Source organism: Anopheles coluzzii, chromosome X (assembly GCF_943734685.1).
Source record: "Anopheles coluzzii chromosome X, AcolN3, whole genome shotgun sequence".
Lineage (NCBI taxonomy): Eukaryota > Metazoa > Arthropoda > Insecta > Diptera > Culicidae > Anopheles > Anopheles coluzzii.
The window spans coordinates 25395657-25418943 of NC_064669.1; the positions used below are offsets into that span (position 1 = coordinate 25395657).

The 23287-nt window shown below is 45.7% G+C and overlaps 1 protein-coding gene across 1 annotated transcript; it reads right to left on the bottom strand.

The window, feature by feature from the left end:
* Positions 1 to 18025: 18025 nt before the first annotated feature.
* LOC120952900 (uncharacterized protein K02A2.6-like) lies at positions 18026 to 19309 on the bottom strand. Its single transcript, XM_040372473.2, has one exon. The coding sequence runs from the start codon at positions 19307 to 19309 to the stop codon at positions 18026 to 18028; it is 1284 nt and encodes a 427-aa protein (XP_040228407.2).
* Between the last annotated feature and the right edge of the window lie 3978 nt (positions 19310 to 23287).

Genomic DNA, 23287 nt, shown 5'->3' on the forward strand with positions numbered 1-23287 from the left:
GCGACAAATGCACGGAATGCACTCGACCAAAACATGAACCTACCGATCCGAACCCATTCCAAGGCATTGCCGGTCAATCGGCGTCATGATAACTACTCCAAACCAACAAGCCACCAGATTCTGGACGGACAGGTGCAGCACCATACGCGCACCGTAATAAACAAATCCAGAATCCTCTTTTGTGTGGATTCATACGTCTGCTAGCTTAAGTGGAAAGAAATGTGCTACATATCACACGCACGTTTGCTTCGATCGTGTTTCTTTTTAACACAGAGCCGATCGAAAAGATGCCAATGGGTTTAGAAACGCACGCACACACACAAACACACAAACACGCGCGCGCAAACTCACACACAAACACGCACGCGCAAACTCACACACACACAAACACACACACACACACACACACACACACACACACACACACACACACACACACACACACACACACACACACACACACACACACACACACACACACACACACACACACACACACACACACACACACACACACACACACACACACACACACACACACACACACACACACACACACACACACACACACACACACACACACACACACACACACACACACACACACACACACACACACACACATACATACATACACATACACATACACACACACACACACACACATACACACACACACACACACACACATACACATACACACACACACACACACACACACACACACGCGCGCACGCCAGCACGCACGCACGCACACACACACGCACGTACGCGCCCCCGCGAGCATGAAAGCGCGCACGCCAGCACGCACCCACGAAAGCGCGCTCGCGAGCACGCACCCCCGAAGTCGCGCAAGCACGCATTCCCCCCCCCCCCACTAGACCACCCCCCCCCCCCCCCCCTCCACGCATGATCGATTACGGCTACCTTATCTGTAGAACGGTTGGTTCAGCTTTCTTGTAGCATCCTCATCCCTAGCGCCGGGCGGGATGGGGAATCGCGACATGATAGAGTGAACGGTCACTTTCCCCGCGCTGTGTGTGTGCGTGTGTGTATCGAGACCCGAAAACTCGAGACAGATTTCGGCACATTAAAAAAACATTATTGCCACTATACACTGTGCTACATGATGCTTTGAAGGCCGTTGAAGCATCAAACATGTTCAAATTAAAAAAAATATTAGATTAGTGTTAGACGTTCTCCTACGCTTGTTTTAAATAGACTTCTTCACCCTCAATTGGCAGGGGCATCGAATGGTCTCATCAGCAGCGGCACGAAATAAAATAAACCATTAATACACCGATAACACTTTGATTCCCAATCCAGCTTCTCCCACAGCGTCTCAAGGTCACACACAAATTAATAAATGCTAACACCCACCAATAACAATACACAACCGCAATGCACATATGAGTATCAACGCATACACCGCAACAGCCAATCAGCTGGCGGCGGAAGGCACGGGCAGAAGCGCAAGTAAGGCAGGGCAGGGCGAGGGAGGGAGAAGAAGCGGAACAAAAAAATGGGCGCCATTTTTTTTAAATTTTTTGACCGGTTTTTTTTGCTCCGCCGCCATAAATAGTTCGTCCATTTCGCCAGCAGATGGCGCTAAACTTGCTCGACCCAGCGCGGGAAGCGCGATTGAACGGTATACTTAAATTGCCGGCGGATGGGGGAGGGGGAGGGGGGTGGCCATGGGACCACCCGATCATCTTTCCGGGGGCCTTTGTAGCTAATACTTGTAGACATACGGCATATCACAGACTAGAGATCTTCGGTGACCGCCTAGTCCGCCTACCATTAGATCCACCGCTGGTTCATGACGGTGATTTTTTATCGTGGAGGTGCATCCTTCCCCCTGCCTGCAGCGTATGCATCGAGCTGGAGACAGTGTGGCAGTATGCAAGTTGCACACTGGATAGGAGCGGGCCCGCGGCACCGCCATCATTCCGGACATCTGCATGCCCGTCGTGGGTTCTAATCGCGTATGAACCGTCCGCCGTAGCAAGAGGTGACTATCCGGCTACGTGGTACTCAAGTCCTGAAAAGGCCGGCATGACCGCGTTGGCTAGTACGCCAATAATAATAATAATAATAATAATAATAATAATAATAATAATAATAATAATAATAATAATAATAATAAAAAGAACTTAGCGTAGCAGTCCACATCCGGGTAAGAGTTTGTCTTGACTTTGTTGCTGCCGGGTCTACCGCTGTGACGCGACAAATGCACGGAATGCACTCGACCAAAACATGAACCTACCGATCCGAACCCATTCCAAGGCATTGCCGGTCAATCGGCGTCATGATAACTACTCCAAACCAACAAGCCACCAGATTCTGGACGGACAGGTGCAGCACCATACGCGCACCGTAATAAACAAATCCAGAATCCTCTTTTGTATGGATTCATACGTCTGCTAGCTTAAGTGGAAAGAAATGTGCTACATATCACACGCACGTTTGCTTCGATCGTGTTTCTTTTTAACACAGAGCCGATCGAAAAGATGCCAATGGGTTTAGAAACGCACGCACACACACAAACACACAAACACGCGCGCGCAAACTCAAACACAAAAACGCACGCGCAAACACACACACACACACACACACACACACACACACACACACACACACACACACACACACACACACACACACACACACACACACACACACACACACACACACACACACACACACACATACACATACACATACACACACACACACACACACACACGCGCGCACGCCAGCACGCACGCACGCACACACACACGCACGTACGCGCCCCCGCGAGCATGAAAGCGCGCACGCCAGCACGCACCCACGAAAGCGCGCTCGCGAGCACGCACCCCCGAAGTCGCGCAAGCACGCATTCCCCCCCCCCCACTAGACCACCCCCCCCCCCCCCTCCACGCATGATCGATTACGGCTACCTTATCTGTAGAACGGTTGGTTCAGCTTTCTTGTAGCATCCTCATCCCTAGCGCCGGGCGGGATGGGGAATCGCGACATGATAGAGTGAACGGTCACTTTCCCCGCGCTGTGTGTGTGCGTGTGTGTATCGAGACCCGAAAACTCGAGACAGATTTCGGCACATTAAAAAAACATTATTGCCACTATACACTGTGCTACATGATGCTTAGAAGGCCGTTGAAGCATCAAACATGTTCAAATTAAAAAAAATATTAGATTAGTGTTAGACGTTCTCCTACGCTTGTTTTAAATAGGCTTCTTCACCCTCAATTGGCAGGGGCATCGAATGGTCTCATCAGCAGCGGCACGAAATAAAATAAACCATCAATACACACCGATAACACTTTGAATCCCAATCCAGCTTCTCCCGCAGCGTCTCAAGGTCACACACAAATTAATAAATGCTAACACCCACCAATAACAATACACAACCGCAATGCACATATGAGTATCAACGCATACACCGCAACAGCCAATCAGCTGGCGGCGGAAGGCACGGGCAGAAGCGCAAGTAAGGCAGGGCAGGGCGAGGGAGGGAGAAGAAGCGGACGAAAAAATGGGCGCCATTTTTTTTAAATTTTTTTGACCGGTTTTTTTGCTCCGCCGCCATAAATAGTTCGTCCATTTCGCCAGCAGATGGCGCTAAACTTGCTCGACCCAGCGCGGGAATCGCTGGCAACTGCCCGCTGTGCAAATTCGAGCAGTTTCCAGCGCAGAAAATGTACCAAATTCTGCGCTGGCCAGCGCAGATTTTGGCCCGATCCCCGCGCTGGACTTCAGCGATTCCTGCGCTCCCGCTGCGCAAATTCGAGCAGTTTCCAGCGCAGAAAATGCACCAAAATCTGCGCTGGCCAGCGCAGATTTGGCCTGGTCTCCCGCGCTGGACTTCAGCAATTCCCGCGCTGGGTCGAGCAAGTTTAGCGCCATCTGTGGGCGAAATGGACGAACTATTTATGGCGGCGGAGCAAAAAAAATGGTCAAAATAATTTAAAAAATTGGCGCCCATTTTTTGGTCCGCTTCTTCTCCCCCCTCGCCCTGCCTTGCCTTACTTGCGCTTCAGCCCGTGCCTTCCGCCGCCAGCTGATTGGCTGTTGCGGTGTATGCGTTGATACTCATATGTGCATTGCGGTTGTGTATTGTTATTGGTGGGTGTTAGCATTTATTAATTTGTGTGTGACCTTGAGACGCTGTGGGAGAAGCTGGATTGGGATTCAAAGTGTTATCGGTGTATTGATGGTTTATTTTATTTCGTGCCGCTGCTGATGAGACCATTCCATGCCCCTGCCAATCGAGGGTGAAGAAGCCTATTTAAAACAAGCGTAGGAGAACGTCTAACACTAATCTAATATTTTTTAATTTGAACATGTTTGATGCTTCAACGACCTTCTAAGCATCATGTAGCACAGTGTATAGTGGCAATAAAATATTTTTTTAATGTGCCGAAATCCGTCTCGAGTTTTTGGGTCTCGTCACACACACACACACAGCGCGGGGAAAGTGACCATTCATTCTATCATGTCGCGATCCCCCACCCCGCCCGGCGCTAGAGATGAGGATGCTACAAGAAAGCTGAACCAACCGTTCTACCGATAAGGTAGCCGTAATCGATCATGCGTGGAGGGGGGGGGGGGTGGTCTAGTGGGGGGAGGGGGAGTGTGTGCTTGCGCGACTTCGGGGGTGCGTGCTTGCGCGACTTCGGAGGTGCGTGCTCGCGAGCGCGCTTTCGTGGGTGCGTGCTCGCGTGCGCGCTTTCATGCTCGCGGGCGCGCGTACGTGCGTGTGTGTGTGGGTGCGTGCTGGCGTGCGCGCGTTCATGCATGTGTGTGCACGCGCGCGCGCGTGTGTTTGTGTGTGTGTGTGTGTGTGTGTGTGTGTGTGCGAGTTTGCGCGCGCGTGTTTGTGTGTGAGTTTGCGCGCGCGTGTTTATGTGTTTGTGTGTGTGCGTGCGTTTGGAAACCCCAAAACTATTTAATTCTGATGCGTACATTTTCTTCCGCTGCGGCTACAACGTCCATGCATTTTCGATCTCGCTACCTGAGAGACAACACAACCATTGGCATTGGCATCTTTGCGATCGGCTCTGCTGTTGGGGGTATCAAAAAGACACACGATCGAAGCAAACGTACATGTGATATGTAGCACATTTATTTCTAATTCAGCTAGCGGACGCAAGTGGAAACAACATTTTGAATTGAACCCATACAACAGAGGATTCTGGATTTGTTTATTACGGTTCGCGTATGGTGCTGCACCTGTCCGTCCAGAACCTGGTGGCTTGTTGGTTTGGAGTAGTTATCATGACGCCGATTGACCAGCAATGCCTTGGAATGGGTTCGGATTGGTAGGTTCATGTTTTGGTCGAGTGCATTCCGTGCATTTGTCGCCCCACAGCGGTAGACCCGGCAGCACCAAAGTCAAAACAAAAACATTCCCCGAGTGTGGACTGCTATGCTAAGTTCTTCTTCTTATTATTATTCTTATTATTGGCGTAATGGCCTACGCGATCATGCCGGCCTTTTCAGGACTTGAGTACCACGTAGCCGGAGCCGGTGACTAACCCTTTGCTACGACGGACGGTTCATACGCGGTTAGAACCCACGACGGGCATGCAGATGTGCGGAATGATGGTGTTGCCGCGCGACCGCTCCTATCCAGTGTGCAACTTGCATTCTACCACACTGTCTCCTGCCCGGTGCATACGCAGCAGGCAGGGGGAAGGATGCACCTCCAGAGTAAAAAAAAAACACCGTCATGAACCAGCGGTGGATCTAACGGTGGGCGGACTAGGCGGTCACCGAACATCTCTAGTCTGTAGTATGCCGTATGTCTACAATTGGACAGAGTATTAGCGATAAGGGCCCCCCGGAAAGATGGTCGTTGGGGCCCCGTGGCTGGAGAACCAGTTGCACCTCCCCTCCCCCCATGGCGACTACAATTTTAGGTGACCGATGATCGTAGGGGTCCCATGGGCACCCCATCTCCTTCCCCCCAATCCGCCGGCAATTTAAGTATACTGTTTAATCTCCCAACGGCTGTGTGCCAGTACCCCCTCCTCCCGGTCATCAGCTACCATTTACAGGGGCCTCAACTCGTCTTTCCGCCTAGGGCCCCCGATTTCCCTACTCTGCCACTGTCATGAACTCCTTCCTTTCTTTGACCGATCGATCATAACATTCCAGAAGAGCATAGATTCGGCGACAGTTTTGCATACACACATAAGCAAACTGCTTAGCATATTTATGTAATCTACAGCATACGAAAGCAAAAGCTTAGGGTAACAAAGTTATGCTTAATGCTTAACACGTTCAGCACGATGACATGTCCCAGGGACTACCAGTGAACTTTCCAGTGTGCCGGTTTCACAATCAGCTTGCGTTCTTGAAGCTGATGAAAATCAGCGCCGGGCTGAACGTGTCAATGCGAATTAGGGTTCTGCGCGTTGCACAGCAAACCCTCTATCGTGCGCTAGCGATTCCTTAGTCATTTTTATATTGCAGTGTTTGAACTCATTGCGATTTTGTGGTTTGATTTGTGAAAATGCAACTTCATCGCCGCAATGTTTGTTAACGGCATTTTTAGGCGCCACAGCAACTCATGAGCATTGACCACACGCGAGAAAGAGATAGCGCTATGGAGGGAAAAAGCACGGACGACGGCTGACAGCGATTGGCCGTCTGACGCACCAACACATTCAAACCTTCGGCAGCGCGCTCAGGCGAGGGGAATGAGGCGGAGCCAGGGACGGGTAGCTCGACGAGCTGCTCGACAAATTTGCCGTTGGAGAGAAAAGGAAGGCATGATAAAATTCTCATAACTCCATGATTTCTTGCGTCGCTTTGCACAGCGGGTTGATGGTTTATTTTATTTCGTGCCGCTGCTGATGAGACCATTCGATGCCCCTGCCAATTGAGGGAGAAGAAGTCTATTTAAAACAAGCGTAGGAGAACGTCTAACACTAATCTAATATTTTTTTTAATTTGAACATGCGTGCTCGCGAGCGCGCTTTCGTGGGTGCGTGCTGGCGTGCGCGCTTTCATGCTCGCGGGGGCGCGTACGTGCGTGTGTGTGTGCGTGCGTGCGTGCTGGCGTGCGCGTGTGTGTGTGTGTGTGTGTGTATGTGTACAGTATCGGACAGAATGATAGGACCCTAGTTTTTTCAACGCACCGTACACTTGTTTTGCCACGTTACTTGTGTTTGTGTGTGTGTGTGTGTGTGTGTTTGTGTGTGTGTTTGTGTGTGCGAGTGTGTGTGTGTGTGTGTGTGTGTGTGTGTGTGTGTGTGTGTGTGTGTGTGTGTGTGTGTGTGTGTGTGTGTGTGTGTGTGTGTGCGAGTGCGCGGGTTTTTGTCTGAAGAAACGTAGCTTGACATGGTTTCATATTGCATTGAAAGCATTCTGTTTATGTGTGTTATCATGTGAAACAGCGTGCGTTCACACTTGGATAAAAGCTAAAGTTTGCATCGACAGCAGCGCTTGTTCCCCGGACGAGAACGCAGGTGTGCTGTTTCATGAATGTGAATACGACACCGGTGCGAAATGAAAACGCGCACAATAGCAATGAACTCGGCATTCCCTCACAGGTGTTTCTCCAGTGCACGCCATTGAAAGGCATGCGTGCATCTTTGCGTTGCACGTTGTGTGCGCATGGGAAACTTTGTGTGTGCATTGAGCAAGCGCGCAGGTGTTCTTTTCAATGGGCGTTTTGTTTCATGAGCGCGGCAGTATTCTGTTCTGGTTTTGAATGGGTACATGCTCACTCGCTTACTCATTGATTGTTTTTATCCATACGCTTTTTTGCTGCTCGACAACGATGTGATTCATCGCGTGTAAAAGCAGAACGCAGGCAGTGCACAGCATCAGTCGTGTCCAAGTTTTTAACCAGTGTGTTCTTGACGGTCTAAGCAAGCAATTTTTATTACAATGGGTCGAGGTAAACATTGTACCGATTATCAGCGCCATATCATTAAGCGAATGGCGGCTGCTGGCATTAAGCGCAGAACGATCGAGTTCGTGATGGAACGATCGCGCACTTTTGTGGCGAACGCGCTTCGGACAACCGAAACGCGCAAGTCACCCGGACGTCCTCGGAAGACCACGGCGGAGGAAGACCGTAAGATTGTTAACATATCGAAGAAACATCCGTTTAGCTCGGCACCAGAGATCCGAGGCAGACTGAAATTGGCGGTGACGCCGAGAACAGTTCAGCGAAGATTGGTCAGTGCCGGGCTACTCGCGCGAGTGCCAGTCAAAGTGCCCAATTTAACACCTGCGCATAAAAACGCACGGGTGTTATTTGCAATTGAGCACATGTTCTTCGATGAAGAGGATTGGCGCAGGGTTTTGTGGTCAGACGAGTCAAAATTCAATCGACAGGGGTCGGACGGACGCAGGTTGGTTCGGCGCCTTGTTAATTGTGCTCTTGATCCGAAGTACTGCTTCAAAACTTTTAAGCATGGCGGTGGTAGTCTCATGGTGTGGGGATGCTTCTCCTACTATGGGATGGGTCCGTTGGTTCGAATCCACGGTAATTTAAATCGGTTTGGGTATCGAGATATTCTTGATACTCATTTGCTATCACACGCTAGGAAAAACCTTCCTCGGTCTTGGATGTTTATGCAAGACAACGATTCTAAGCATACTTCCGGGACTGTCCAAACTTGGCTTGCTGACAACAATGTCAAAACAATGAAGTGGCCAGCCCTTAGCCCGGATCTCAATCCCATTGAGAACCTCTGGGCAATTTTCAAGAAGAGGCTGGGTAAAAACATACCGGAAGATCTGGATCATCTCTTCGATCACATGCAAGAGGTGTTGAGCAAAATTCCACCTGAAACGATCCAGAATCTGGTGATGTCGATGCGTCAACGCATGATTAATGTCATCGTGGGCGACGGCAATAAGATCAAAAACTGAGCTTATTGCATTTTTGAATAGGGATCACTGCTCGCGAGGGCGGTGGTCCTGCAAATTACAACAAAAACCTAACCCAAAACACAAAAAAACTACTGACAAATCTATCCGAAACGACCTACTTGTGAAACAAACACACACATCAATACACATTCAAACATACATACACACACACACACACACATGCACACACACACACACACACACACACACACACACACACACACACAAACACAAACACATACAAACCACACATAAACTTCACCCAACGGGTGCATGGTGCGTTAAAAAACCAATGCCCTATCTTTCTGTCCGATACTGTATGTGTGTGTGTGTGTGTGTGTGTGTGTGTGTGTATGTGTATGTGTGTGTGTGTGTGTGTGTGTGTGTGTGTGTGTGTGTGTGTGTGTGTGTGTGTGTGTGTGTGTGTGTGTGTGTGTGTGTGTGTGTGTGTGTGTGTGTGTGTGTGTGTGTGTGTGTGTGTGTGTGTGTGTGTGTGTGTGTGTGTGTGTGTGTGTGTGTGTGTGTGTGTGTGTGTGTGTGTGTGTGTGTGTGTGTGTGTGTGTGTGTGTGTGTGTGTGTGTGTGTGTGTGTGTGAGTGAGTTTGCGCGTGCGTGTTTGTGTGTGAGTTTGCGCGCGCGTGTTTGTGTGTTTGTGTGTGTACGTGCGTTTCTAAACCCATTGGCATCTTTTCGATCGGCTCTGTGTTAAAAAGAAACACGATCGAAGCAAACGTGCGTGTGATATGTAGCACATTTCTTTCCACTTAAGCTAGCAGACGTATGAATCCATACAAAAGAGGATTCTGGATTTGTTTATTACGGTGCGCGTATGGTGCTGCACCTGTCCGTCCAGAATCTGGTGGCTTGTTGGTTTGGAGTAGTTATCATGACGCCGATTGACCGGCAATGCCTTGGAATGGGTTCGGATCGGTAGGTTCATGTTTTGGTCGAGTGCATTCCGTGCATTTGTCGCGTCACAGCGGTAGACCCGGCAGCAACAAAGTCAAGACAAACTCTTACCCGGATGTGGACTGCTACGCTAAGTTCTTTTTTATTATTATTATTATTATTATTATTATTATTATTATTATTGGCGTACTAGCCAACGCGGTCATGCCGGCCTTTTCAGGACTTGAGTACCACGTAGCCGGATAGTCACCTCTTGCTACGGCGGACGGTTCATACGCGATTAGAACCCACGACGGGCATGCAGATGTCCGGAATGATGGCGGTGCCGCGGGCCCGCTCCTATCCAGTGTGCAACTTGCATACTGCCACACTGTCTCCTGCTCGATGCATACGCTGCAGGCAGGGGGAAGGATGCACCTCCACGATAAAAAAACACCGTCATGAACCAGCGGTGGATCTAATGGTAGGCGGACTAGGCGGTCACCGAAGATCTCTAGTCTGTGATATGCCGTATGTCTACAAGTATTAGCGACAAAGGCCCCCGGAAAGATGATCGGGTGGTCCCATGGCCACCCCCCTCCCCCCCCCCCCCATCCGCCGGCAATTTAAGTATACCGTTCAATCTTCCAACAGCTGTGTGCCAGTACCCCCTGCTCCCGGTCATCAGTTACCATTGACAGGGGCCTCAATTCGTCTTTCCGCTTTTCATGAACACCTTCGTTTCTTTGACCGATGGATCATAACATTCCGGAAGAAAACACATTTGGCGACAGTTGTGCACACACACGCACGCTCATACCTTTGCGCAGACGGCACAGCATATCTGTGTAATCTAGAACATACGAAAGCAAAAGCTTTGTGTAACAAAGTTATGCTTAGTACTTAACACGTTCAGATCGATGGCAGGCCCCAGGAACTGCCAGTGAACTTTCCGGCCTGCGTTCTAGATGCTGGTGGAAAGGAAAGTTGATGAAAATCAGCGCCGGGCTGAATGTATTAATGCGAATCAGGGTTCTGCGCGTTGCACAGCAAACCCTCCAGCGTGAGCTAGCGATTCATTAGTCATTTTTACATTGCAGCAATTGAACTTATTGCGCTTTTTTCGTTTGATTTGTGAAAATACAACTTCATCGCCGCAATGTTTGTTAACGGCATTTTTGGCGCCACAACAGCTCGCGAGCATTGACCACACGCGAGAAAGAGATAGCGCTATGGAGGGAAAAAGCACGGACGATGGCTGACAGCGATTGGCCGTCTGACGCACCAACACATCCAAACCTTCGGCAGCGCGCTCAGGCGAGGGGTATGAGGCGGAGCCAGGGACGGGTAGCTCGACGAGCTGCTCGACAAATTTGCCGTTGGAGAGAAAAGGAAGGCATGATAAAATTCTCAGAACTCCATGATTTCTTCCAAGGTTATTATATATTCTACTGAGGTTAAGACACTTCGTTTTTGCTGGAACCATGTTGGTTATATTGTTTACAATTTGTCTGTCAAATCACGCCGGCTTTGTTTTGATCAGCTTATGCTGTTCACGAATGACGAAGATGAGAATTTAAAATACGAAACAAATGTAGTAAGCATAATAAATTTCTCGATTTTTTTTCTGCAGCTGAAAGACTCCAGGTAATTCTAGTGAGTGAGCTGATTCCAGGTGAAAAACATCCCCAAATTGTTGACCTATTCTGCAAGGTCCATCGACATCGAACATCGCAGAGCACAATCAGGTGTATAGGAGAATTAAGGCATAATGCAAGTTGTATGTTGCTTTCAAACCATCAATACTACTCATACTGTGGCAAAGTTTTATAATTTCACCCTCTCTTTGTTTTATCTCCAATCACTGCTGAGCACGTCCTGCTCCATTAGCACCTAACGTCGGTTCATGACTGCCTCCTACCTCTCGTCTGCATCCATCATCCGACAGATTGACTAGTTGATCCATGAACCATCGAGCTCACTGTGTTATGTGACCAATGCCGGAAAACCTACATCAGCCAGACAACGATAAATCAGAGTCATCTTACAAGCACCTGCTCGGTGGGACAGCAGTTCTTTTTAAAAACAATCCCCAGCCAATTTATACTGCAAGCCTGTAGGTGTACCTCGAGAATATCCCATTGACCGTACTGCTCCACAAGCTACATCCTTCACCTTCCTTCATACAGATTAATTCTTTGCTTCAACACCCCAAGCTTGAATTCAACAACACCTAACCCATGATTAATCTCTAGGATGCACCGGTCGAACGACGTTTCTTCAGGGAAACTTCATATAAAAAAACATGTGGTTACGCTTTATACAAAATTTCGGTAGCGACTATCGTTGAAAAGGTGTCGTGTAGGAATAGAACACATCAATAACGTTTCCTTTAATTTGATTATGGTTGCATTCTATTTTCATGATACAGATAATGATAAATTACACCATTATGTTTTCGAAAGCAACGATGTACTATAAATGCTTTGTAACTTGTAGACCAGCGAACGGCAAAGTGCGGCTGGCATGCAGCTCTTTATTTTTGAGATTGCGGCTCTTAACCGTTCATATATTTAGTAGAACTTTCAACATTTTTCTTTTGATCTTTCTGTTTGGTAGGCCGCTCTGCTATATGAACAATGATCAATCTGTTGGATGAAAAATTGCCAAATCATCGTGGGGCACATTATAGGCACTCGGGACTGCATGCGGCCTGTAGTTTGGAAAGTACTGTCACGCAGCAATGGCTAGGTAGGGTGTTTTTGTTGGTTCATCGTATTAACATTCTATATCAAGGATGGTGTTATTGACGGAAGATAAAAACTAAAAATGATGTGGTCCGAGTGATAACATTGTACAACGAATCTCTACTGTCAAATTACTCTATATTTTGCACAAATTGTACTTTTTTATTTTCTATTTAACAATCCATTTAATAATCTCTTCTTAATACTACAATACAATGAAAACTTAAATTTAGAGGAGTATGAAATTTTTATCACATTGTCATTTTTATTCCTATAATAAAGTCCTATGTATTATATATATGCTTAATCGTTATTAATGAGTGCTATATGCTACCTCTTACATTACCATAAACTTTAATTAATAATTTTTTTCATCTTTTTGGCAGCTTTTGTATTTTCTGTCACGAATTTTCTTTTCTTATGTTTCATTTTGTTTAGCTGCTCAGCTGTTGCTTTTAAGTTCAAATAGCGCATACGAACAATTACACGCTGTTTTGCAAAAGAACGAATTATCTCAACCGGAAGTTCTGTTAGATGTCGCTTTGTCTTGTTTGTGATTCGATCTACGATTCGTTCTCCTTTTAATAATCCTCCGTCTGGATTCATTTTCAAGAATATTTTTTCCATTTTTTTCCCTAAATTCAAAAATTCATCCGACGGTTCAATCAGTCCACCACAGGACAAATGGTGTACAAATGTAGGAGGTTGGCAATAATTATGGTCAATCCTAGTCTTAAATGTGTGTTCTCCCAGATTAAGATGGGAAAACTGAGAGTGATGCTTCTTTGCAAGATATCCAAGTATGTAAGACAATCCATCAGCTTCTTGGTGAGGTAGTTCAATGCTTGTATCACTAACGGAACTAAGTGAACTTACATCTTGTGATACGAAATTGTTTGCTTCTTCCATTGCCTTGATATCCGGTAATTCGGGAGTGATTTCGGCCTTTTCAAACATAGAAGCTGAGATGAAAATATCATTACTCCTAGCACCAGCAACATTGCTCTCAGTTGTTGTAATGAATTCATCTTGCTCACAATTTGCAGCCTCAACAGTAGTTGTTTGATTGTGCAAAATGGTTGGTGTTTTCCCCAAAATCATAAGACGAATTCGATAAATGCAACTTAGAGGTGAGGGATGGTCATATACACCACCAATTTGCCTAAGCTGAGAGAAAAAATTCTCTAATACGTCTTGGTTTAACTGTAAAATGAAAAAGAAGAAAAAGAAACACAACAATTAATGTATTAGTTAAAATGATTAATTTTGTAACAATGAATTCACCAGCTCTAGCTGAGATTTTCCTGTATAGTCATATGGTATTGAATGTTCAATGAATTAATTGCAATTGAATTATCATGTTGCTTACCTTATGGGTACAGATGAATTTGGCATCGTGTTTTAACTTCATATCTGCAAACACCATTTGCAGTGACTTAATCTGCATCATTATAGAACGTTGAAAAATTTGTAAACCATTTTTACCTGGGATAGTCATGTTTGATATTATGTCATACATATCTGTTAAAGCTCTAACTTGGTCATCGCTAGCAGTATATGCTTTTTTAAAATCCAATTTTGCGAAAGGTGTGTAAGAATTAGATATGCTAAACCACACATCCACCTTCTCTATAAAATTAGCCAAAATTTTAGCATTATCATCGTCCGGAAAATATGTACGGAGAGCTACAGCGGTTGTACGAGACAATAACTCTGCTGCCCTTCGAACATTTTGTCGTTCTTGGGGAGTCATGTCTATATGGGATGTTGTGAGTTTAAATAAAGGAGTCATTTCTGACTCCATTCTTTTGGCTACCATGCGCAACAGATTGGTGGTTTCGATAAGTTGTCCGTTGTACTCAAAACCATGATCTAGAAGCCAATTCCTTAACAACTTCAGCAAATGAGGTGTATCAGGGATCACATACACATTCTTATTAGTTTTTGGATGTGGAAAATACGGCTTTTCTACGTCATCCCGCGCGCCTAGCTCCTTCCAGCATCCAATGTTTGTTTGGCAATTATCACTGATGATAGCGACTACATTTATATCTTTTTCGCTCAATCGTGAAATTATTTCAATAATGATATCCTTTGTCATTTTGGTATCAAAGCCGATAAATATCGGCTGTTTCCATTGTTTAAACAATCCTCGCATCATGACTACTTGCAGATAATTAAATGGGCCCACTATTTCATCTGCCGATGGATCGTATTCTAATACTCGAGACACCTTCATCTCGTCGAACGATAAAACACATTCTCGATCCATAGGCTTTAATGTTTGTGAATATGATCCAATGAATTTCAATATATCTTCCAGAATGCCTTGTTTTAGATCAATCTTGGAAGAATATCGTTGTAAAGTTCTTGGTACCGGTACTGGTATCTTCATATCATCGCCTATGTAACGGTATGCCCTTTGACTAAAATATCTAAGAGTAAATGCTAAGGAAAGTTCTTCTTTAGTCCATCGAACAGTCTTCTTAATTCCTAAAATAAGGTCTATTTGATTTGATGATAGCGAACCCTTAAGCGAATCTTTCATGTTCTGCACAAAATTAGCGCGTGGCCATTCTTCTTTAATTTTTTTTGTAGCTTTATCAAGTTCTTCTAGCTTTTTCAGATGTTCCTTTTCTTTTTCATTTACTTCCTTCAGTGTATCACTTAATTTGTTATTTATAGTGACCAGTTGCTTGTTGCGCTCTTCTAATTCATTAAGTTTTGCTTCTAAATTAAATATTTTTTGTTGTAATCCCTTACATTTCTTGCAAACGTTCTCTTTTCCAATCAATCTTAAATCATTTTCGTCCGGCAAGAGATGAGATGAAGTGGCTGAAATCATTTTCATAAATTTTAGAATGGATCAAATAAACATCGCCAATTAATTAACATACCACCTTGCAGTTCCGCCCGGGAAGATTCATCATTGTTATTATTCTGCTGATGTTCATTTAACTGCGACAAATTCAAACCAGTGTCTTGTGGTAACAGGATAGATGGGACAGCTAAAATAGAGTTTATATCGGTATAAAGAAACAACATCGTTTGGTTTAATAACGTCTCACCTTCAGGGTTTAGCCAATTAGCCCCACGCTTGGTATTGTGCGAGCTGCTCAATTGGTAATCAGATGGCAAGAAATGTTGCGAACACACCACATTACTTGAGGAAGGTATCCACGATATTTCCCTTTGGCAAAAGGCTATCCATTTTTGTTTGGTTTCTTTCCCTTCTGGGAATTTATGGAAGCATACATTGACACCAACTTTCTTTACATTATATCTATTATTTTTACAAAATGCTACACAACACTTGTAGTTGGACGACATATTTCGCTGCTTTGTTTCGTAATTTATAGCTATTTAATGAATTACTTAGCTTAGATAAACCTAATTCCTTAAATAAACTTAACTAGCCGTAAACTAAAAAAGCACAAAAACGAAAATTGAAACGCAGAAAAACGGTAGTATTTAAGCACTCATCAATTGCGAAAGCTGTATGTTCGGAAGGATTGCAATTTGTAGGTAAACAAACTTTCCAATTTGTCTGTCAAAATTTTAATTCATTTTTTTATTGAAGATGTGTCAAAACGGGGTTTTGTCGTAACCTGTATACAGTCTATTAACCTTGATTTCTTCCATCGCTTTGCGCAGCGGGTGGGCTGTCAAATCTTCCGCGCCTCCGATCGCGCCTGCTGTTTCGCAGAGATACCCATCTTCGGTATTGCTGAGATTTTCGCGGTAACGCGAACCGATTGTTTTTACTTTTGCTGGTGAATTTGTTTGAAAACCGAGTAGAGAAACGAGTTTTGTATTTTATTTTACTTAAACAATATGAAATAAATAATTTAATTCTCAAATTGATAAATCAATATTTCTTCTTGGCACATTCAATCGTCACCAGACCTCGGATGAGTCCATATACGAACCGCGATTAACTCGCCTATCTGTCAGACTTTATAACAGAATTGACAGCTCAAGTCACGAGCGATTTTCACGGTACCGCGACGATCTCGGATCGTCTATTTCCAGCCGTACAGTTACCCTACGACGAAATCGCACGTCCGACGTTATCTGTCAAAATTTTATATGGAATTTGACAGATAACGTCGGACGTGCAATTTCGTCGTACGACGGAATCAAAAAATTTTGATTTCGTCGGACGCCGCAACCGATTTTATCTGTCCAACTAAATGTGTGGTGTTTTGTAGGAAGAAACATAACTTAATTTTTCATAATCGTTATACTATTAAAATCATCCAAATAATCGCAATATCAAACGAAAAAGCGTTTAACAGCACGTGCGATAAAATCGCATGCGATGAAGCATAGACACGGCCCTTAGGCCCGTGGCAACGCTCATCGGATGCGATTTTATCGGACGCGAATTACGTGGGATTTGACACCCAAGCGAAATTTTCCGGGGATAATGAACATAAACTCATGACATCTCTTTCTATTCATCAGCTCTACTCTCTCACACGCATCGATGAACTTTTACACATCTCTTTGTTCATTGTGCTATATTTGAAGGGTTTAAAACTGATTGATAACGATTCATGTTCATGAACTAGTAATGGTCAAATGATAATGGTGTAATGTTTGCACCATGGTCGACATGAGTTCAGTTCCATTTTTATTGTTTTCATTCATGATTTAAAGTTTTGATTTCTTTTTAAAACATGCAGCTCCAGTAACTTCAGACTCCTTTACTCATTGTTAGAAATGCGTGTTTAATAGTCAATCTGTTATTTTTATTGTTTTATTTATTTCTTTTAATTCGTTTAGTATCAGTACCCCTTCATACAACAAAACAAGCAAATAGCACGATCATGAATGATAATATGGTGGCGCAACTGGCAAAGTGATTCGAAGTAGAATTAGCGATGTGGTTGGTAGCATAAAGGATGAAGCATGAGCATGAATTGGAATATGGGGGAAGGGAGTGAATCCGAATGTTCATTACTATTTTTAGCTCTTTTTTGCATGGTGTTCTGTATTTACTGTTGTGAGTTCACTGGTTTATTAGAAAAAAAACTTCGGGTTTACACAATTCGTTTTATACGCGATAACAATGGCAATCGGAGATAAAAGAGAGTCCAAAAAGCGCGGACGCAAGCTGCGTGGTCTGCTTGGATGACAGCTGTTGACGTCTGTCACTTATCCTGCGTTCACATACATAACATTTCCTCCCTGCTTTAATAAAGATGCTTCTAGGGAGAAAATTTCTTGGGAGGCTGCCGGAGTCTGGTCGAACGACGCAAAGTTGTTGACACGTTTCCTGGTGGTTGTGGGCTGGAAGGTGGTGTTGAGAAGGTCCCATCCTCCAAATCGTCATCAGCTGTTACGACCTGCTCTGGTTCTGCTGGGGCTGACGGTGCTGCGTGGCCATAGAAACGAAGCCTTCTAGTAGCGGTACTTGAAGATACAGCTAGTGGTATCGATGTGGTAGTCGTTGCAACCGGTGGTGAGATTACAGCTGAAGAACTTTCTTCTTCATCGTTGGTTCATTTCAAACCGTCGAATTTGATCAATGTGCCGCTTCAAATGTTGACCGTTGTACAACACATCGTAATGTAGGTCTCCCAATCGGGCGAAGATGGTAGCCGGAATCCATTTGTCCATGCGCGTGTTGCCTGATAGTACGTAGACGGACTGTCCAGGTGGCAAAGTTCGAAACGCAGGCCGGAACTCGGCTTTTTGTCTTTCGGAGACACTGGAGTGAACAGCTTGTGGTCTCACGAGGTCGAGTCGAGTACGAATGGTTCGTCCAAGAAACAGTTTGGCTGGAGAGTCTTTCGTCTCGGCGTGTGGAGTTTTACGGAAATGCTGTAGGAATGTGTTTAAGTTGCGTGTGAGGTTAGCACTTGTTGTTCCCATAGCTTTGAGACCATTTTTCACCGTTTGGACATAACGTTCGGCTTGTCCATAGGTTGCTGGGTGGTAAGGTGCGGTGAGTTTGTGATATTTGACTCCACTCTTTTGCAGGAACTCTTTAAACTCCTTTGCGGTGAACTGAGTACCGTTATCGGATACTACGGTGATCGGTACTCCATACGTTGCAAAGAGTTCGTCTAGAATTTTAATTGTTGCTGCTGAAGTTATAGTGTTTGTGGGCTTGACTTCGACCCATTTACTAAAAGCGTCGACAACAATTAACAGCATAGTGTTGCATACGGGACCAGCGAAGTCAATATGGATGCGCTCCCAAGGAGCACTCGGATACTCCCAGTGATGGCTGTCGAACCTGGGAGGTGTTGGTCCATAACGAGCACATGCGTGACACTCCTTAGCTGTTTTCTCTATATCGGCGTCGATGCCGGGCCAGTAGACATATGATCGGGCTAAGGCTTTCATCCTAACGATGCCGAAGTGTGCCACATGCAAATCGTTAAGAATGGCTTGACGTAGTGTGCTTGGTATGACTACTCGGTGCTCAAAGAGTAAACAGTTGGCTGCGATTGTGTACTTCGATTCGGGTGCTTTGTATCCATATTGTCCGAGGTTTTGACCTTGCTCAAGGTGTTGAAGGATTTTTCCTAGGTGAGGATCTTTGCGTGTTTCTCGAGCAATGTGCTCTGCTCTTACTGGCAGTTGTTCGATTTGGACATGCGCAAATTGTTCAAAATCGTCGCCTGAGCTTCTTCCCTCGTCTTTGAATTGGTTGACATTAGAATTGTTCGGAATTCTCGAACAGTAGTCAGCGTTCGTGTTGAGATTCGTAGGCTTGAATACAACATCGAAGTTGAAGTGCGCCAAGTAGTCAGCATAATTCGCCATTCTGCTAATACACAACGTTGGAAGGGATTTCTCGGGGTGTAGAATTTGTGTTAGCGGTTTATGGTCCGTCACTAAAGTAAATTTACGTGCATACAAATAGTGAAAGATCATTCTGTCGCTAACCACGAAGCGAATCGGACGTTCTCGATACGCGCTCCAGGTGGATGATTACGGCCAAAGTCAAGCCACTGACCCCACCATACACACACGAAGATTTACGTACGCTTAGTTGAACGTGAAGCGATCTGTGCTTGCTGTGCGTAGTAAGTGTACAGTGCGTAGTGTACTGTGTTAAGTGTGTGTAGTGTATGTGATTGTCCGTGTGTTACCCGTTTGAGAGTGTTGAGCGACAATACAGGTGCGTACGGCACGCATCTCTTGTGCTCGCATTTTGTGCGTTCGCATCTCGCGCGCTCGCATCTTGAAGAGCGCGCTCTCCTCTCATTTGTCCTGTGTTTGGTAAGTGATCCTCTCTTATCCTACTATCCTTGTCCTCCACGCAGTTGAATTGTTGGCTCGGGCTCTCCCATGGAGGCGGAGCCTATGGACGAGTCTGATGAAGGCTTCATTACAGTGAAGCGCAAAAGTTCTGACCCAGGGCAGATGGCGAAGAAAAAGGTTTCACATGAACCTTTGGCTTCAACATCGCGAGATGATTCTGCTAAATCGAATGTAAATTCAAGGGCCAAAACGTACCATGCTTCTTTTAACGGGGCACATAATGTTTTTTTTATGCCTCGTACCAAGCCGCTTGACGTTAGATCGATCACAGCATCGATCTACAAAAAATACCCGGGTGTTTTGGACGTCATCCGACTGCATCCAAAGAAGTTGCGTGTCACCGCAAAGGACCGGGTGCAGGCCAATGCAATTGTGGCCGATCCGGACTATACGGAGGATTACCGGGTGTATATTCCCGGTGGATTGGTGGAAGTCATCGGTGTGGTAGATGACTTTGAATACCCCTTAGAGGATATCCTTCAGTACGGACAAGGGGCATTCCTTTATCAATCCTCGCCTCGTGTCAAGGTCCTCGAAGTGAAAAAACTGTACGCTTCGAAAATGGTTGACGGAAAGAAGGTGTTCCGTGAGACTTCCTCACTCCGGATCACTTTCGAGGGTACAGTACTGCCGAACACGCTGTACTTTGAGGGTCTGCGGGTACCCATCCGTCGACCCTTTGTTACAAAGGTGGCTACCTGTTCTAAATGCAGCCAGATTGGGCATTCCGAGCCTTACTGTACCAACTCTGTTAGGTGCGGTAAGTGCAAAGGACCGCATTCTACGGCAGAATGCAAGGCTGACACCCAAAAGTGCGTCCATTGCAAACAGGAATGGCACGAAGTGTCTACTTGCTCAGTGTACCGCAAAAAGCAGGCCAAGCATAAAAAAGCCGTCCTTTATAACACAAAGAGGTCATTCGCCGATGTTCTGAAGAAAACCTCAGAAGTGAATCCGTTCGATACACTCTCACTCCTTGAGGGTAATGAACCGTTGCCCAATCTGACCCCTCTAACAGGAGTAAAAAGATCGATTACACCGAGAGTGTCAATTAAAGGTATCCGAAAACACAAAATTGTTCCCCCTAAAAAGTCACCTCGACGTCACGTTGATGCGACCCAACGCCAATCCCAGGGTCCCATGCCCCCACGTGATGCTCGATCTCGTCCACCTTCCCGTAACCTACCCAATCCTAGCAATCTGGCTTTCCCCAGTGAACCCAGATCCTTCTCCAGGCAATCCCTCCCAAGCCTGACAGAGATTTTGCAATCCCTCCTAGACTCCCTTTCCCTCCCGGAACCCCTATCCGGGCTAATCCCTTTGGCATTTCCTTTCCTAAGAGGAATGGTCAGGCAATGGTTATCAAAATGGCCATGTCTAAGTATGATGGTCCGCTTGGATGATTAATGCCTCCAATGACCACTATACTACAATGGAACTGCAGAAAGCAGTTGACTCTTTTAAAGCATTGATAGGGCAACACAATTGTAACGCATTTGTCCTAAGCGAAACTTGGCTCTCACCCGATAAAAATATTACCTTCCCGGGATATAATATTATTCGTCAAGACCGACATGATCCATCTAGTGATAGGCGAGGTGGGGGAGTGTTAATTGGCATTCGAAGTAGTCACAGCTTCAACAGAATACCCCTCCCCACACCCGAGGGAATCGAATACGTCGCAATCCAGGCAAAGCTAGGGGATCTTGACGTTTCTATTGCTTCAATTTATATCCCACCGGGAGCCAATCTGGACCCAAAGAAGATCAACAAGGATCTTGAAACCCTAGTAACGGTACTACCAAAACCGTTTTTCATCCTGGGCGACTTTAACGCCCATGGATCAGATTGGGGTTGTACGCATGACGATAATCGTGCACCAATCATTAGGGATATCTGCGACCCATACAGTTTGACGATTTAAAACTCTGGCGAAGCAACTAGGGTGCCCTCACCTATGGCACGACCCAGCGCAATAGACCTATCTCTTTGTTCATCATCTTTAGGGCTGGATTCTATGTGGAAGATAATCCAAGACCCGCTTGGCAGCGACCATCTGCCAATAAAGATCTCGATTATCAAGAGGAGTCGCACAGTCGATCAAGTCCCCGTTACTTGTGACCTAACGAGGAACATCGACTGGACGAAATACGGCGACCAAATGACCGCTTTGCTAAGCCGCGTAGAACCCAGTTTCTCCGTAAATGAGGAGTACACAAATCTCGTTATGGCGATAAACGAGTGCGCCCTCGGTGCCCAAACGAGGCCGCCCCCCCAGGCAAGGATTTTCAAAAGACCACCCACTCCTTGGTGGGACGCGGATTGTAAAGCGTCATCCTCAGCGAAGCGGAAGGCTTCTGCCAGGTATAGAGACACCGGCTCCATGGATCTATACATCCATTATAGAGGCCTGGAGCGTAGGTGCAAAAACTTGCTTAAAGCAAAAAAAAGGTCATACTGGCCGAGGTATGTCAAAAACCTCAAGCCTTCCACTTCGCTAACGGAGCTTCAGAGTATGGCGAAGAGGATGCGCAACAGCAAAGCAACAAACGAGAGCGAAAGGGTTTCTGGGGCATGGCTAGAGCCATTTGCACAAAAAGTCTGCCCTGATTTCGCTCAAGCACACCCCTTTAAACAATGTGCACGTGGGAGTGATCCACACATGGATTCACCGTTCACAATGGTAGAGCTATCGCTTGCTCTGTACTCCAGCAATAATTCGTCTCCAGGACTGGATCAGATTCGGAACAAATTGCTCCATAATCTGCCAGATCTGGCGAGGAAACGGCTGTTGAGATTATTCAACATTATGTTGGAGCTTAACACCGTCCCGTTGGAGTGGAGAGAGGTGAAAGTAGTCACCTTGTTGAAACCTGGCAAACCGGCATCAGACTATAATTCTTACCGACCGATAGCAATGTTATCTTGTCTGCGAAAATTATTTGAGAAAATGATTCTTTTTAGACTGGACAATTGGCTTGAATCCAAAGGTCTCTTGTCAAGTACCCAATTTGGCTTTCGCAAAGGCAAGGGTACAGTATCGGACAGAAAGATAGGGCATTGGGTTTTTAACGCACCGTGCACCCGTTGGGCCAAGTTTATGTGTGGTTTGTATGTGTTTGTGTTTTTGTGTGTGTGTATGTGTGTGTATGTGTGTGTGTATGTGTGTGTGCATGTGTGTGTGTGTGTGGATGTATGTTTGAATGTGTATTGATGTGTGTGTTTGTTTCACAAGTAGGTCGTTTCGGATAGATTTGTAAGTAGCTTTTTTGTGTTTTGGGTTAGGTTTTTGGTGTGATAAGCAGGACCACCGCCCTCGCGATCAGTGTGTTTTCGATATATTAACAATGTTACGGTCTTCTTTCGCCGTGGTCTTCTGAGGACGTCCGGTTGACTTGCGCGTTTCGGTTGTCCAAGCGCGTTTCAGTTGTCTAAGCACGTTTCGGTTGTCCGAAGCGCGTTTGCCACAAAAGTGCG

Bases quoted from the DNA above. Each gene is read 5' to 3' on its own strand.
- LOC120952900 (XM_040372473.2), bottom strand. From the start codon at position 19,309: ATGGCGAATTATGCTGACTACTTGGCGCACTTCAACTTCGATGTTGTA.